Consider the following 17762-nt stretch of genomic DNA (forward strand, 5'->3'; position numbering starts at 1 on the left):
ACCAAGTTAGTGTGGAGCAACAACCAAATCGTTGGTAGAGTGAGGAGCAGAGAGAACGTGTGTGTCTGATGGAGGAACAGGGTGATCCATCAACGTGTGTGTGTGTGTGTGTCGTCCCTCGGATGGACGTTAAGCCGGACATCCCGTCGTCTCTAAGCCGTCTAGTTATCGCCGGCATCAGCCGATTCGTGAAGGACTTGGATCAAACTTCCCTCGGCCGAGCCCAGCCAAACTGATGAGAAGGTGGGAGTCTAATGGTGGCCGTGAACATGAACACACTCTCGTTAATCCTCCCGACATAAAAACATGTTATAAACCAATTTGCAGCCTACAAACAAATCGACTGAAGTTCCAAATTCCTTCGGACCTTGTGTTGGTAAATGAGTGTGCTGTTGATGTCGTGCAGGCATGATGGGCCCAATGGCCTCCACCTGCGTCTCGTTTCCTTGTCCATAGTTTGTTATTTTAAGTCTTTGTAGTTCAGAAAACGCTCGAGAATAAAAGTTATGGATTTTAAATGCTTCTGACGTCACTCTTGAAGAGTTGATGAGTGTATGTCATTGTGTACATACTTGAATGGGCGGACATTTTTTCATGATAAAAGATGGGACCACTGGACTTGGAGCTTATCAGGGCCCTGGCCTAATGTTGTAACCGAGATTTGGGAACATTATGACTGGTGGGTCGAGAGAAGAAGGGTTTTGTAAGGAACTTGTGTGACCGCCATTTCGACGCACTTCCGGTCACGTGATCAGCATGGCCTCCGCAATTTAGCATGAGGACCGTGTCCGAATGTCGTAACTCAAATTTGGTTCGATTCCAACTCGTGGGTCCTGGAGAAGAACATTTTTTGTCCACAGGAATTTACACGATTTTCCCCCAAATTGACCGAGAACGGCCATTTTGACGCACTTCCGGTCACGTGATCGGCATGACCTCTGATATTTAACATCAGGATCCTGTTCTAATGTTTTTACCCAAATTTAGTAGCTTTCTGACTGGTGGGTCTGGCGAAGAATATTTTTGAAGAAATTTACTAAGTCGGCCATTTTGACCGACTTAAAGTCACGTGACCGCAACGAGCTTTACAATATTCCTGTTGGCCGTCACTAGGGGAACGTCGCTGCCGGAGTTCAGCCGGGTCGGCCCGGCGGTTTGGCCGGGGAAGTCGATAAAGGAGACGGACAGACAGACGGTGCACGATGACAATACCTTTATATCTGAAATGCAAATTCCACATCAGCCAAAAATTAAAAAATAAATAATTTGATTTTGAAAAAAGGAAAAACATTTTAAAGAATCTTTATTGAATCAAAACGTTGGTCCATGAAAGGGTGGACGTGATGGAGAGTACACTGACATTGGGGACAAAAAACACCCTAACCCTTCGAGGAGTTGGGGAGAGGGGGGGGGCGATGATTTTCTCCCAACTCCAAATCGATGAAGACTCTCACACCTCATCATCAGTCGAGGAGTTAGAAATCACATTTTCTGAACATAAACCATGACCCTCTTCCTTCGTCCAATCATCGCTGTCATCTGTTACATCTCCCGCCGACGAGTCACCATCTTCTTCTTATTTTTCTCTCCTATCTCCATCCCCATCACCGACATGATGTTCTTTCTTCTTTTGTGAAAAGCCTTCTTCTTCTTCTTCTTCTTCTTCTACTTCTTCTTCTTCTTCTTCTTCTTCTTCTTCTTCTTCTTCTTCTTCTTCTTCTTCTTCTACTTCTTCTTCTTCTCCCCCATCTCCATCCCCATCACCGACATGATGTTCTTTCTTCTTTTGTGAAAAGCCATTGTGAACCACCTGATCGCCAAGGTCCGACCGCTCACAGACCTTCTCAACATCACAACCCTCAACAAACTTTCGTCCCATGTAACTGTCAAGTGTCGCTGCGGTAGGTTTCAAGAGGGCGGGTTTCTCTTTTCTCCATCTTGAGCCTTGGAGCGTTTCAATCGAGCGAGCCCACCGAGGTGTCTTTCGCTTGAGAACGCAGCGGGTGTTCACAAACCATTTTTTTTACAACATGGTGATGAAGACCTGTCCAAACCTCCAGGTCATTGCACTGTTTCTTGTTTGGCCACTGAGTACCTAGAAACGCTTCTTTCAACATGGTGAGCTGCTCGCAGGTCTTGCGACATCTGGTGGGGTCTTTTGAGCGCACGTTTACCTTTCTCTTTTGTGGAACACGTGTCCTTGAAGTCTCTGTCGGAGGTAATTCGGCTTTCAACCGGCACTTGACTTTGGGATTCCGTTTGGGGACCCAATCGGCCTGAGATTGATGGTGTGGCTTAGCGTGAACTCGCAGTGAAGGAAGGTGCGATCTCAGGTACAGGTGAAGCCACGACACATTAGGTGGTGGCTTCACCTGCACCTGAGAAGACGTCATGGGACGTGACTTTGTCTGTGTTTGTCGCACAAACCATGAACGCAGCTTTTTCCGCATCTGATCGACTGAATGAGGAGGTGACTTCGGCTGCACTCGAGAAGTGGACGGAGGTGGTGACTTTTTAACGAGGTGATTGAACGTTTGGCGAGGAGTTTCAGGGAAACCTGGGGACTTGTACATCCTCCCGGAAGGCTCTGGCATGTCCTCAATACTATCTGGACTTGTACCGGCGACGTTGATAGAAGCAATCGTGGACATCTCATCCACATCTTCAGTTCCATGTTGTTCCAATTTATTGGACACCATGGAGAGTCGGGTCAAGTGAGTAAGACAAGAGTTCTGTGGGTGTGAAACAAGAAGAACCAATCAAGGACAGAGGAAATGACTGATAGACAGGAAATTGCACAAGAGAGACAACAACCGAATTTGCATAGACATTGTCCAAGAAATAATAAATAATAAACATGATCGACATGTCGAAATAACAGGTGATTCACACCCCCCTCCCCCCCCCAAAAAAATCCCCACCCCTTCCACCCACAATAAATTACAGGTGCTATCTGTGATATAAGCCAATTACAGTGGTCACGTGATTATAAAAGCAAAGCAAGAAAAGGTTCAAAATGAGGTTCCTAAGTTAACTTGATGAAGACAGCAACCATTGTTTGGTGAACAACCACGAAGCGCAACCACTAACTAGAACGGGACTCGGAAGAGCGGATCCCTCGGTCAGGCTGAACGGTTCACGTTTTGTCCACCACTGATGGACTGGATCTCGATGAGAACCTGAACCGACAACTCATTAATTCGTCCTTGTCACACATCCAACTTGTCCACCAAGTTTTGTCCGAATCCATTCACAACTTTTTGAGATATCATGCTCACACACAAACAGGCAGGGGTGCAAACATGACCTATGTACGTAGAACACCTTTGGTGGTGGAGGCAACAACAATATACAGAGGAAGGAATGGGGAGGGGAGGGGGCGAAGTGCCGAGAGAAGAGTGGGTAGAGAAAAGGGTGAGGATGGAAACAGATGATGGCAGGACGTTTTCTATTCAGGTATCCTCACTCCGTGGTGGCACCCCGACCCTGACCTCGAACCCTGGTACCCCAACCCAAGCTCTGACCCTTGTACCCTGACTCCAAACTCTAACCCTGGTACCCTGACCACAAACTCTGACCCTGGAACCCCAACCCAAGCTCTGACCCTTGTACCCTGACTCCAAACTCTAACCCTGGTACCCTGACCACAAACTCTGACCCTGGAACCCCAACCCAAGCTCTGACCCTTGTACCCTGACTCCAAACTCGAACCCTGGTACCCTGACCCCAAACTCTGACCCTGGAACCCCAACCCAAGCTCTGACCCTTGTACCCTGACTCCAAACTCGAACCCTGGTACCCCAACCCCAAAGCCTGGAACCCCAACCCCAAACTCTGACCCTTGTACCCTGACCCCAAATTCTGATCCTTGTACACCTAACTCTGACCATGGCACCCCGACCCCAAATTCTGACCCTGGACCCCCGACCCCAAACTCTGATCCTGGTACACCTAACTCTGACCATGGCACCCCGACCCAAACTCTGACCATCGCACCCTGACTCCAAACTCTGACCCTGGTACACCAAATTCTGACCCTGGTACACCAAACTCTGACCATGGCACCCCGACCCTGAACTCGAACCCTGGTACCCCAACCCCAAACTCTGACCATGGCACCCCGACCCAAACTCTGACCCATCGTACCCTGACCCAAACTCTGACCATGGCACACCAAACTCTGACCATCGTACCCCGACCCAAACTCTGACCCTGGTACACCAAACTCTGACCATGGCACCCCGACCCTGAACTCGAACCCTGGTACCCCAACCCCAAACTCTGACCATGGCACCCCGACCCAAACTCTGACCCATCGTACCCTGACCCAAACTCTGACCATGGCACACCAAACTCTGACCATCGTACCCCGACCCAAACTCTGACCCTGGTACACCAAACTCTGACCATGGCACCCCGACCCTGAACTCGAACCCTGGTACCCCAACCCCAAACTCTGACCATGGCACCCCGACCCAAACTCTGACCCATCGTACCCTGACCCAAACTCTGACCATGGCACACCAAACTCTGACCATCGTACCCCGACCCAAACTCTGACCCATCGTACCCTGACCCAAACTCTGACCCATCGTACCCTGACCCAAACTCTGACCCATCGTACCCTGACCCAAACTCTGACCATGGCACACCAAACTCTGACCATCGTACCCCGACCCAAACTCTGACCCTGGTACACCAAACTCTGATCATGGTACACCTAACTCTGACCATGGTACCCCGACCCAGAACCAAACCCCGAACCCGAACGGCTAACGCTGGTACTCCAACACTGACCTCTAACCCCGCTATTAATGGAACAGTCTGTCTGGTCTCTCAAAGCACCCACACACAACAACCAAAGGTCTCGAGTAGCTCAGGAGGCTCCCGGTTCAGGGACGTGACCCGAAGCACCAGGACCCACACACACTCGCTCCGAGACCCACCCAGCCGCCTCGTTCTCGAATCCAGCGTCCGTGTCGCTCCACCGTGACCCGGCTCATCTCGAAGGACAACATCTCGGTCCAGACGGCGACCGTTCCGAACAGGTGGACCATTTCAACGGCGGCCGCGGTCAAGAGGACGATGTTTTTGATGAGGTTTCCCCAGTTCACCTCGTCGTCGTCGAACACCTCTTCCGCGAGGCGGATCACCGTTGTTGACACCGAGCTCGCGTCACTCGACGCGGCCTTCAGGTGCAAGCTTCGCGCCATTTTCTCGTACGTCTCGCGGTGTTTGTAAAACATCTTGTCACCGAGCCAGATGAGGATTTCCGCCACTTGGTCGAGGGACTGCGGCACGTCCGGTGCCAGACGGTGCGTCACGTAGGCCTTGATCACCGACCTGGTCTCTCGCATGAGCGGATCGACGTCCATCGCCAAACACTCAAAACAACGATAAACGGGAGCACAGCGCCAGGGAACCTCGGTGGGCGGGGCTAAGAAACAGACTGGGGGTTCTTCTTCCTCTTACGTGGTGTAGTTGTTGTTTTATGGTCTGTACGTCCTTCGAAGCAGGAGGAGGCCGTGCGCCGAGGAGCCTCGGTGGGCGGGGCTAAAAAACAGACTGGGGTTCTTCTTCCTCTTATGTGGTGTAGTTGTTGTTTTATTATCCGTAGGTCCTTCGAAGCAGGAGGAGGCCGTGCGCCGAGGAGCCTCGGTGGGCGGGGCTAAAAAACAGACTGGGGTTCTTCTTCCTCTTATGTGGTGTAGTTGTTGTTTTATTATCCGTAGGTCCTTCGAAGCAGGAGAAGGCCGTTTGGCCCGTCAAGCCTGTGCCTTGTGACTCGGACAGTCGTTTCCACAAATCCACATTTACTCGTGCTGGTGAAGAAGAAGAAGAAGAAGAAGAAGAAGAAGAAGAAGAAGAAGAAGAAGAAGAAGAAGAAGAAGAACGATTTCTCTTCGATATAAGGCAAGTGTCGTGCTCGGTTCACTGATCGCCACACTCATCGTCGGGTCATATCCAGGACTCAGGGGCAAATCCAGGAATTGGGTAAGGGGGGGGGGGTTCCAAATAATAGAAAATCTTAGTCATATGAACGTTTTGAAAACTTTATTGCAGCTTTCAAATCAATGCACATTCACATATTCTTTGATTTTGCATGGATTGTGCAAAAATATAACATGGAATAGGCAAAGCCGAGAAGCGAACGTAGAATTCTTCTTGCATTCGCTTCTGACTTTACCTATAACTTGTTCACAACTGTATACGCAATTTCCGGTTACTTCGGCCTGGGTTCGGGATCAGCGATCAAATAACGTAAATCACGATTAAAAATAATTTTTTGATGATGCGGGAGATATCTTTATTAAAATCAGTGGAGGAAATATACACCATGTCTGATATTATTTGGGTCTTTCAGGTCTCCGACGATGCCTGTATCTCCCGGCATGCATCATTCCCCATGACAAAAACCGGAAACAAAAAAAAAAACCAGAAACAAAAAAAAAAAACGGAAGCAAAAGGGTCATTACCAACGACACGGATTCCAAATTGCCATGGTAGTGTGTTGTTGGTGTTGTTGTTTCCTATTCTCTCATGTGCACGCGTTAAGAAATATTCACAAGATAGAAATAAAACCCAATCGTGTTTATACACCGCACAGCGTTTGAAAACAACAGGAAGCAAAAGGGTCATAGCCAACGACACGGATTCCAAATAGCCAGGGGGATTGTGTTGTTGTTGTTGTTGTTGTTGTTGTTGTTGTTGTTTCCTATTCTCTCACGTGCATGCATTAAGTATGAAGCTCACTGCGTTCACTATAAAAGTTAATTAATTTAATATTTAAATGCATAACTAAAAATAAAATAGCTATTCTAAAATGAATTCAACAAACTACAACTTTCAATCTTAAATATCATGACTAGTGAGACCTTCCTGAGTGATGGTAGTGCCAATATGACACACTAGCAACTTTGTTAAATATAACAACTTGAATACAACTACCTTTACTCAGTGTTTAGTAGAGCTCTGGTCAAGTTATACATATTTTTTTTATGAACACTGTTTCTATCATCAATTCATTATCATCGAGTTCTCTTTAGATACCGTGTCTTGCATTAATCTAATGACAGTTTCTCAGTCCCTGTACTTATACGTTCAACAATTTCTATGATGATCACAGAGGACAACAGATATTGCAAAATAAATGTTCACAGCTCTGTCTGTTCTTTTTGCAAAAGCACTTGTGAGCAACAATCTGTTATAAATTTAATCACATGTGTTGGCATCTACAAGTACATTTGCAAGTTTCATCCTCCTTGGATTCCTCTGTGCAAATATGTCAATCACTTTGCTAACGTCCACATGGATGTCTCTATGCATGTGGAGCAGTATCAGTCCAGTCAGTCTCTCATTCCCCATGGTTGACCTTCATGGGGTTTTAATTCTCTTAAGCCCACTGAATGACCTTTCAACTGAACAGGATGTCACTGGCAGGGTACAGAGGATGGTGAGCAGGGTTCTAAAGTTCGGGAACATGGAACTTGAGGTCTGGAAAAGTGTAGTGCCCAGTGTACTTGGAAGGCTGGTGTGACCCTGGTCTTTAGTCTTCTCTTCCCATTTAACCATCCAGCTGTGCACCTCACTCTTAATGCTTCCAATGGATGGGAGATCATCTTGGTGGAGGTTAACAGCTTCAAGTAATCTCTTCTTCCCCTCTGCTGGTGTGAGGTTGACCAAGATGGATGGAATCAGGCTGAGTCCCTGCATTGCCTTCTGGTGCAAGGAGCTGAACCGCGTATTGAGCTCAGCTGTCAGATGATCTCGAATCGGAATAGCCACAATTCTCCTGGAGTACTCTGCTGGATTATCAGCTGGTGTGTTATCTTTGTTTCTTTTGCTCTTTTGTTTAAAGACGTGCCTGGGCTGTCTTTAACATGCATTGCTTAACAGACTGAGCATAAACTCAAATCTTGTTTTTTGCTACTGTGAGCTGTTAGTGGTTTATTGTTTATTAGGTACTGTATTGATACAGTTTTTTCTGAGGCTTCTGGCCATTTTTGTGGCACACTTTCGTGGGAGAAGGAGTTCTGGGTGACCAGGGAACCCCTGGGTTTGCCACTGTAATGGTAAATAATTTTTGTTAAGGGGGGGGGTTCCGGGCAACCAGGAAACCCCCCTGGATTTGCCACTGAGACTCCCGTGACCATGGAGAGCACAAGTTCGTTTGACGATGGATTTTGGTACTTTGGGGTATTTAGAAAAAAAATGAGTTCCTATGCCCCTCCCAAAAGTGTGGGCTAACTCCACCAGAGGGCAAAATCCAAAATGGCCGCTGGCGGCCATCTTGGAAATTACACGATTACATAACTCTTGAGTAAAATAACTTACAGACATGAAATAAGTGTCGTTTTTTACTAATTTAATGACTAGGGGTCCATTCCAGTGGTTATTCTTTCATTTCATGGTCATCTTCAATGTGAAATCCAAGATGGCCGCCAACAGCCATATTGAATATAGGAATATTTCACATCTTCCAAACCAGTTAAGGTAGGAAGACGATTAAGGTATTGTTTTCAAGTAATTATATGGCGGGAAATTCATTCCAGGTGTAACTTGTCGACTTGGACATCATCTTCACTCTGAAATCCAAAATGGCCGCCAGTGGCCATCTTGGAAATTAAAAAAATAGTACGTGCCTGTACATGCGTGGCCGTACGTGAAAAAGAAAAAGAATTGTGACGTCAAAGCACTGTGTCCTGTCATTGGTTTGGTAAATAAATGGCCCTAACTTGGGAACCACTTGTCCGATTCATATCAAACCTTGAAAAGGCACATCGTCAGGTCCCCAGAAATATACCTGGCAAGTTTCAATTAGATCGGACCAGTGGTTGTCGAGAAACAGCGGTCACAGACACACAGACACACAGAGATTGCTGGAATTATAGATAGATACATAAATCTTGAGTAAATTAACATACAGGCATGAATTATGAATTGTCATTTTGACTAAAATTAATTCCAGGTGTTACTTGCCCATTTTGAGGTCATCGTCAGACCTGAAAATATGATCTCGGTTGTTTCCAACTCATTTTTATGGTCATTTTTGCAGCTCATTCATCATTCAGCTCACGCCTTTCATCATTAATCTTATTGTTGCTGATGTGCTTGAGCCAGCAGCGATGATGGTATCGTATCTCAGCTGCAAATGGGTCAGGTGTGGCGTCAATCAGTTTGAGAACTTGCAATCTCTCATGTCCATGTCGTCTCGTAACTGTGTGCTGTTTAACACGTTCCAAGCCTTTTCTTGATTTAGAAGATACAAAGTATTTAATTTCCGTCCAGGATACTTTTTGTCTTCTGGACACATAAGTTTTTATCACGTAGATGCCCTATACTCGAATGTAGATGTTTCGGTGAAGGAGCTGGAAGGGGATCAGCAGCAGCAGATTTCGGGGTCTCGGACGCAGACGAAGATTCACTGCACACACAGGAGAAAACAACAACAACAACAAGGTATTGAGTTCATGTGTGGTGGTAACAACTAGTAAACACAAGATCAATTGAGGAAATCCAAACCCAATAAAACAGCAGGGTTGATCAAAGAGGCGAATGTCGCACAACAAATGAAGTTCAATTGTCAAACTTTTGCACCTCCAATTATGCATAAAAATGCGCAAGTGTAAAGAAAACATGAAACCAACAAACTCAACGAAATAAAATAGTGAGCTGGAACTAGTGTGAACAAATAAGCACGAACTGTTCTCCAAGCACAAATAGCAGAAAAGGTCAGGGCAAAACAAGGCCAACGCAGTATTTAAAGACTGCAAGTAGAACTGCAACTGTAGGGGTTACCTGCTTTGTTCACTATATGCAGATTTTCGCTTTTCAGCTTGCTGGAGCTTTCTCTTGCTTGAAATAGACAGGTAACATTCCTTGTGCATGTAAAGACCTTTGTGTCCATTTTCCCAGTTGACACTCTCATACACCATGCCATACCCCCTCCAATTAGCTGCTTTTTCACGCAAGCTTTGCCACTTTCCACTAGAAATCCCATCAAGTGAGTCTTAATGATTAATATGATCACCACATTGCAACACACATTGAGGAGGGGGGTTGCTACTTCTGCTACTGGTTGATTCTTCAGACATGTTCGTCTGAACCACCGAGCTCTATAACACCACTAGAGAGTCCACTAGCTTCCCTGCACGTTACTGATTTGTCCTCACCAGCCAGCCAGCCTGCTATCCATGTTTAGTCCTTTTAGCCCAGACTCCCAGAAGAGAATGAATCGGAACATGCGATATAGAATTGGATTTGAAGGTATTCCAAAGACATTTGACCAATGTCAACAAATGACAAACATACTGTTACGAATTTGGAATTCAATCGCACTCAACATACAGGTTCCTTCAGCTCAGTTATGTCGATAAGTGCATGTTCCATAGATAGCTCACCTTCCATTGTTTAATGGGCAGAAATCGATTAGATGTGCTGTGATTTAATTTCATAGTTAGGGAGCGATCACAACACAAAGGAAGCCGACCCTCCCCCTCTTCTGGGAAGAGGAAGAAGAGCCCTCTCGTCCCCTGATTCAGGACATAAACAACTCCCTCCTACCCGTGGTTGACCGGGGGAGGGAGCACGAGGGCATGAGTCACGCGGGAGCGAGGGAGGGGGCCGATGGGAATAAAAAAGGGACACTCTGCTTGGCTCGAGTTGGTTCGGGCTTGGCTGGTAGTTGGCCTTCGGGTTCTGCTTGGCTCGGGTTAGGGTTGGAGGCTTTTTGGTTCTGCTTGGCTCAGTTCGCTTTTTGGGCTCTGTCTTTGTTCGGAAGAGAGGTGGTTCGCTTTTTGTGCTTGGTTCATCGAAGGAGAGTTGAGCTGGTTGCTCAACTGGTTGCTCTACTACGTACATGGTTCATCGAGTTGGAGTTTTTAGTTGTTGAGTAAATTTGTTGTTCGCATTGCTGTTTGCAATTAACTTTGCCTTGAAAACAACTCTGTTCATTTTGAATCTTGCAAATAAGTAATAAAAACAAAAATATAATAATATAACAAACTCGATTGGTGGTTTGAGCGATGCGAGCAAATTGAGACGGATTCTCAGAAAAATTTATTTCCCGTGTGATGTTGTCGTCAAGGAAACAACGGACCATTTCCTCGAGGTCAATCCGCTGGTGTTCCCATCTGAACCTTTGGCTGTTGTTGTTGTTGTTGTTGTTGTTGTTGTTGTTTAGCGCCGGACAGTTCTCTCGAACAGGTGTGCGGCACGGAAACAGCCGATCGATCTCCCAGGAGCGACCCAGATATCCCCCACATCCAGGATGGTGCACCCCCGCCTTCATGAAGTCGCGGCCACGGCAGAGTTGAGAGAGAGAGAGAGAGAGAGAGAGAGAGAGAGAGAGAGAGAGAGAGAGAGAGAGAGAGAGAGAGAGAGAGAGAGAGAGAGAGAGAGAGAGAGAGAGAGAGAGAGAGAGACAAGAGAGAATGGGTCGGTCCATAGGGACCGATCGGGACTGTCCATGACCGCTCTGCCCTGACGAATCTGCGCAGCAAGGAAGAATGGGGAAGATTTGGCCCCCGACTTAGGTTGCTCTGGCTCATGTTGCTGATGATGAAAGGTTTCTTAGCAACATGTGTTCATATCCTACACTCGATGTAATTGTACATTGTCCACCAATGTCTTTGTGATCGACATGAAAGTACTCTGATGTCGAAACTGTATTTGATGTCGTTGTCTCGCCGTGTGGTTTCTGTTTGAGCTCCTCCATGATCTTTGGATCTCCATCACAAGGAAAAGCCTTTTAACACTCTCTTTGCTCTTGTTTACAGGAATAATCAAGTTCTCCAACTGGGCCACCACTCCAGATGTGGGTTTGGACGTGATGACAGCGTGTGACATCATAACTGCAGTGCTTGCGTGCTTCAGTATCGTCATCCAGGTATGCTTTTGATGTCTTACCTGGTGAAAAATATTCACAATCCGTTCAAAAATGTTTCTTTTAGTTTAGCTTTGCCGGAGTCCTGGCTTGTTGAGGGACATTGGACACAGCTCACCTCGTATGCACTCCACCACTCTGATTGGAAGTGTGAGAAAGAAGAGTGTGGGTTTTTATTTTTGAATACAAGGTTAAGTTTCGTGGAAGAGCGAGAACATAGAACGGATCAGGACGCAACAGAACAAAAGGAACAGTGGAGAGAGGGGTGGGGCCACCGACAGCGGGGTCAGGTCAGGTCAGGTATAGGAGCATGTGCCGGAGCAGCGCGTCGCTCCAAAGGGCGGAGGAACTCCTTGTGAGCCAACGGCCATCCATTTCAGGTGTCCAACTGTGTCTGCGGACATCCTCCTGCAGTTGGGGGAGTGTTTTTTTCGGAGATTGGTGGCAGGATTTGCACTCCAGCCACAGTAGAATGCTTTAAAATGTCAGGAAATCTGAAAATCCACTCCGTGAGAGTTCCTCCTGTGCTGCTGTCCTTTTCAGGGCAGGTCACCAGATGGCGGGATTGGGGAAAAACCTTCGGGACGACCATTCCTTGATGATAGGAGGAAAACCATGGAGTAAACCTCCAGGGCCAGATTGCAGTGGTGTATGGTGGAGTGGTGCTGAGGTGTCGACAGTGGGGTACGGGACAAAATAGAGGGAAAACTTGGACAAACAATGGGTGTGGGGAGGAATGAGAGGCAGGAGAGGATGCACGGAGTGGACAAGATGGATCCAGAAGGAAACTCAGGAGCGAAAATTTGGAAGGAGGAGGGATTGGGGTGGGGTGGAAGGAATGGGAGCGAGGGTGTCAACTAGGGGAGAAAAGATCATGGTTTTGGATGGGGGATGACTTGAAATGGTGATGAACAGCTGTCTTCAAGACCTGGAGGGAAGAATGAGATTGAAGAGGATATGGAAGTTGATTCCATAGACGGGGAAAGAAGGAACAAAGAAGAGCGATAATTGCTTTTCAATATATGTCATCCACTGATGTGATATTTTCTCACTCCAAAAAGGGCATAACTCTGTGAAAAATGGACAAAACGTCCTGAAACTCGAACTTGTTCTGCAGCTTATCATCATAAAGCCATGTCCTAAGTTTCAGTTGAATATTTTGAAGGGAATGGGAAAAACGTCTGCAAAACTCGAGGTGTGATGGAGGGACGGACGGATGGAAAGCAAACCTATAGACCCCTTCGGTAAAACCGGTCGGGTTCTAATAAGTGGAGGTGAGCAGTGGTTCTAGATTTTGGTAGTTACACCAGAAGCGATTGCTGGTGGACCGTCTCGAAAAATGGGGTGGAGGTAAAGCAGAGCACGGAAAGAGCAGAGGGTACAAGAGCAGAAAGGGGGTGGTATCAGACAGAGAGACCACCGATCTATGTGCGATGACGTCGTGATAGACTCACAGATTCAGCTTCATAGCATAGATTCCAATGATCTTAAAGGCCTTTGTTTCCAAGGCCTCAAGCTGAGCGAGATGTGAGGCAGGAAGAGCAGTACTCCATCAAGCTGCGAATGAAGACCATGCAGGTGGATAGGAGTTCAGGTGTGCCAATGAAGGACTTTTTACGACAGAGGATGCCTTGTTGGTGGCTGGCTTTGGAGGCCAACTTTGAAATGCGGTTTGCCCAAGAAAGATCATGGCTGATAGTGAGACCCAAGAGTCTGAATGACTGAACTTCAGTTCGAGCCGTCCTGAATGAAAAATTTCCAGGTTACTGGATTGGCCGAGATGGACCAACCACTTGGCCCCCATGTTCACCAGACATAACCCCCCCCCCCCTTGACTTTTTGTCTGTGGGGGTTTGTCAAAGATGTTGTCTACAACACCAAGGTGGCAAACCTGCAGCATGTTCGTTCTCGGATCACAGCTGCGTGCACACTGGTGGACACAAACATACTGAGCCAAACATGGCAAGAGCTTGTGCACCATCTTGATGTCCTGCACACGACAAATGGAACTCACATTGAAGTGTCTTGATGGTGTGCACAAAACTTTATGAGTTTCTGTGTCATATAAAACAAAGGGTATCCTTGTATCAATTGTGGTTCTAACTATATTACCAACCAAAGTTGGCCGGACCTTTTTGGAACACCCTGTACGCACATCCAGACCTGAACCAAAATCGAATGGACTTGTTCTTGTCACCCACCTCACCTGTCCACCAAGTTTCATTCAACCCTAACTTTTTGAGATATCCTGTACACAGAAAGACAGACGGCAGTGAAAACAAAACCTCCATCCCACCTTCGGTGGCGGAGTTAATAAGTGATAGTCCACAGAGGAAGGTCATACACTCGTGGATCCATCGACTCTATGTGGAGTAAACCTTGGGGTTGTGCTCATACTACATCGAGCTTAAGAAATCGTCACTTTTGAAATAAAAAGGATCATAACACAACAATATTGAGGCATCTGGTTGGGAAAATAGGCTTTAAATTATCAGGGAATGGAATGGGATTTGAAGAATTGCCCTTGAAGGGTGGCGGGGGACGGAGGGAAGGGGGGTTTTTGCCACCCAGCAGCCCCTGACCCCAGGGGTTCTCCCTGGAGTGAACACCCAAACCCACAACTGGATGGACGAAGTTGATGGAATGAAGTGTGTTAAATATATAAATAATGGAGTGTGAAGTCACAAACATGACAAGTCAAATTGATTCTTCCTTATACCATTTGTTCAGAACTTGCATGGAATTGAACAGGAAGTCACGTGACACAAGGTCCACTTTCAAGGTGTATTGTTCGCTTCTCTTTGTGTTACAGATCTTACAGCGCTTCCAGAAAGAGAAATATTGTAGGATGGCAAGGAACAACTTGGGTAAGTTAAATTTCCTCTAATTGAGATCGGGCACATTGCACGAAAGTAAATTTTAATGAAGGAATTGTATCTCCGTCTGAAAATAATTTTGTTCACTCATTCACAGTTTGCTGTTGCTGCAAAAAGCTAAGAGGAAGAAGCACCGGAAGCTGGGATAATGGGAGCTCGGGAGTGAATGATCCTGTGTCGACAAGGCAGCAGCATCACACATCGCGATCACGTGATCAAGAGCCAGCTCTGCAGAATCAGCAGGCCGTGCTGCGGAGGAGTGACGTTTCACCCCCAGTGATCCTGGGTGGTTCCACATCATACGGGATGATGGCAGAGGCCAGAGAGAATGTGGATTTTCCATTTCATGGAATGAGGAATGAATACTTGCAGGTTTATACATTCACCAATTTGGTGTTCAATTGGTTAATGTCAAGAAATCACGAAGTGGTCGTCACAACACAGTCAGGATCCAACGGAAACGTGTCACCTCGTATGATTGAATCGTCATCAGTGGGAGGAGCATCTATACCTGTAGAGACTCAACTTGGACGATCTGCCAAAACAAATAGACAGGGTCGATCGACTAAGAACGCCCCAAAAAAGAAAGTTTATTTTGCAGTCCCTTTGGAGCAAGGACATTCAGATCCAAAGAAAGTTCCGTCCTCAAAACAATCAAAAAACGTGAGACAAAAAAGCAACGACTCTTCGTCATGAAAGAATTCCCCAGCAAAGTCAATTCCAGACAACCAAAAGAGCTCAAAAGAACCAGCCAAGGACCAAAATAAATCAAAGTGGTTCCTGAATTTTTTCAAAGGAACTCAAAAACCATCTCCCAAAAACGTGAAGCGAAAAAATTGACACACCCTAAAAGCAAGACTCCAAATCCCTCCGCTCTTATCTCCAAGATGGCCAACGAGCCATTGGATGCTGGACTTACCTGTGCATGAACGACAGATTCATTCCGTTTTTCTGGTCCTCCTTCTTTTCTCTTTTCCGGATATTTTCTCCAAGAGCCCCGTGCCTGCACCATGGTGGCGCAAAGAGAAATATCTGCTCCATCTCTCCCCTCCTAAATTTCTGACAATCCTGGCCAACATTCCCAGATCGTTCCAATAATTTAATCCACAAGACTTTACTTTCCTTTCTGATCCTCTTTGTTTTCTATTTTCCAGATATTTCTCCTGCATCAAGGCAACGTTTTGAAAATTATCTCCTCTCACCTCCTCCCTCCTACCCAACTCTGCTCTCCCGAGTCAGTTTCTTGTGTTCCTCTCTCTTGATCTTCAAATCTGCTGCCCATTGAATCACCAAATATTTTGGGTTCAGTGTTTCAGATGTTTCCGTTCTCTCATACCTGAGATTTTTTCAGTCATTGTGTTGTCGTTCAGTCGGCCGTCCTCACACTCTTGATCAAGAAGTCACGGCTCAAGCCGATGAAGCCTTTGTCGCTCATGTGTGAAGCGGGGCCATCGCCGTGAAATATAAATCACACAGGAAATGGCGCTCTGTGCTGAGGCGCGGCGGTGATTGTCATGGTTAACCCTCGGCCAGACAAAGATCCCCGGAGGGTTAAACGGCACAGTAAGGTCTGCACGGTAGCTGCGTCCTTCACCTGAGTATTGTGTGAGTCACCTGATGGAGATGGTTATTCTACAGGTTTGGGTCGAACCAGGGTGACCGTCTTTTTAAAGGTCACCTTGGAATGTTGACAAGCTCACACATTATGAAAGTGGAAGTCACCCTGGAAAGACCCCCGGGGTCGGTGTGGCTCACGCATCAGGGAAAAGGTGAATTCTAAAGTGTTCTCTCTCTTCTGTCTTGTCGACAGCCAGCCAGCCTTACTGTCCTGGCGAGGTAGACTATGCACTTAAAATTAAAGGATTTGTCAATTATCCAGTTTGAAAGCTTATTATAAATTCTCTGTTGTTCCTCAGAGTTTTTTCGCATTTAATTTAACTCGGTGTACTTTATTTTGCCATAATTATCATGCAAGAGTGGATGCTAAAGTGTGACGTCATCATTCTATTGCACAATGTGGTAATCAAGTGGGTGGTTTTGGAACAAATGTTTCATAATTCTTGGGAATGAACTTTTAAAATAAAATATAAAACTTTTAGGCTCGTGAGGATCTTCAGTGGAATCCAGTTTTGTCTCCAACACAGATTGTCATACGAAACAGCTCAGGAGGCCGAAGCCTTATCCATTGGGCCACTGAGTCAAGTACCAAGTACAAGAAGTAATCCATTCATTAAACTGATGGTATTTGTAAAACCTTAATGGTGACCAAGTCAATGAGATCACACCACTCACTTTGCTCTCAAAGGAGGATCTCAGGACACAGTGAATCCCTCCCTTACCTGTTTCATATATCCCCAAATCACAGGTAACTGCCAGGAACAAGAGCACTTCTCACCTGCAAAGGTGGAGAGGTATTTGAACATGGACTCTTCACCAACAAATGGTCCCGATGGTATCGGTGCAGGACACACTTCCTCAAAACCTGTGAATCTTAACTGGCTGTTCCTCTATCACACCTCTTGTGCAGATCCACCTTTGAGGGTCGTCTCACCTCGCTGTTGAAGGTTACCTGTCATTCCTTTCCGAAGAAGGTGCCACACCGGACCCTCTGAACTTCTGTACGACTGTGAGCCTTCTTCCCTTCCCAACATGAGATAATGGAATCAACAATGTTGTTGCAGTCATCAAGGGCTATACCCATTGCCCAACTGCTTAAGATTGGCTCATCAATTTCAGTTCCACCATGACCAACTAACTCCACCTTGTAGATACACTCTAACATACTCACTCAACTCCGAGTTGATACTCTTAACCTAAAGATTGAGATCGAAGTAGTCATACTGGACACATACTATGAACTTCCTTTGTAAGCTGGTTTTGTCTACTTATTTGAGATGTGTCTACCTTCTTTCTCAGTCATTTGTCCCCCGATGAGCCCGGCCAGGCGCTGCATTGGTTCAGGTAACAAACCACACCTTGTTTCTCTCCCCAAATCCAGGTTA

At 46.4% G+C, this 17762-nt stretch overlaps 2 protein-coding genes across 5 annotated transcripts; one reads left to right on the top strand and one right to left on the bottom strand.

Annotated features, from left to right (window-relative positions):
- Positions 1-1286: 1286 nt before the first annotated feature.
- LOC147007496 (uncharacterized) lies at positions 1287-5539 on the bottom strand. Its single transcript, XM_085867021.1, has 2 exons — positions 4947-5539; positions 1287-2732 (listed from the first exon to the last, which is right to left on the bottom strand). Exons 1-2 carry the CDS (start codon positions 5373-5375, stop codon positions 1956-1958), a joined length of 1206 nt encoding a protein of 401 aa, XP_085723147.1. The 5' UTR covers positions 5376-5539; the 3' UTR covers positions 1287-1955.
- Positions 5540-5780: 241 nt separating this feature from the next.
- LOC147007497 (uncharacterized) lies at positions 5781-17513 on the top strand. 4 transcript variants are annotated; one of them, XM_085867023.1, is made up of 5 exons: positions 5879-5994; positions 7675-7820; positions 11778-11887; positions 14697-14751; positions 14858-17513. In XM_085867023.1, exons 3-5 carry the CDS (start codon positions 11831-11833, stop codon positions 15454-15456), a joined length of 711 nt encoding a protein of 236 aa, XP_085723149.1. In that variant the 5' UTR covers positions 5879-5994; positions 7675-7820; positions 11778-11830; the 3' UTR covers positions 15457-17513. The 4 variants fall into 4 exon arrangements, with proteins under 4 accessions (XP_085723148.1, XP_085723149.1, XP_085723152.1 ...); XM_085867025.1 differs by lacking the exon at positions 5879-5994 and adding an exon at positions 9352-9459 and having other exon boundaries at positions 6695-7820; XM_085867022.1 differs by lacking the exon at positions 7675-7820 and having other exon boundaries at positions 5781-5913.
- The last annotated feature ends 249 nt before the right edge of the window (positions 17514-17762 follow it).

Source organism: Eptatretus burgeri, unplaced genomic scaffold (assembly GCF_056783735.1).
Source record: "Eptatretus burgeri isolate ZD-2024b unplaced genomic scaffold, Ebu_testis_v1 Ebu_testis_scaffold_133, whole genome shotgun sequence".
Lineage (NCBI taxonomy): Eukaryota > Metazoa > Chordata > Myxini > Myxiniformes > Myxinidae > Eptatretus > Eptatretus burgeri.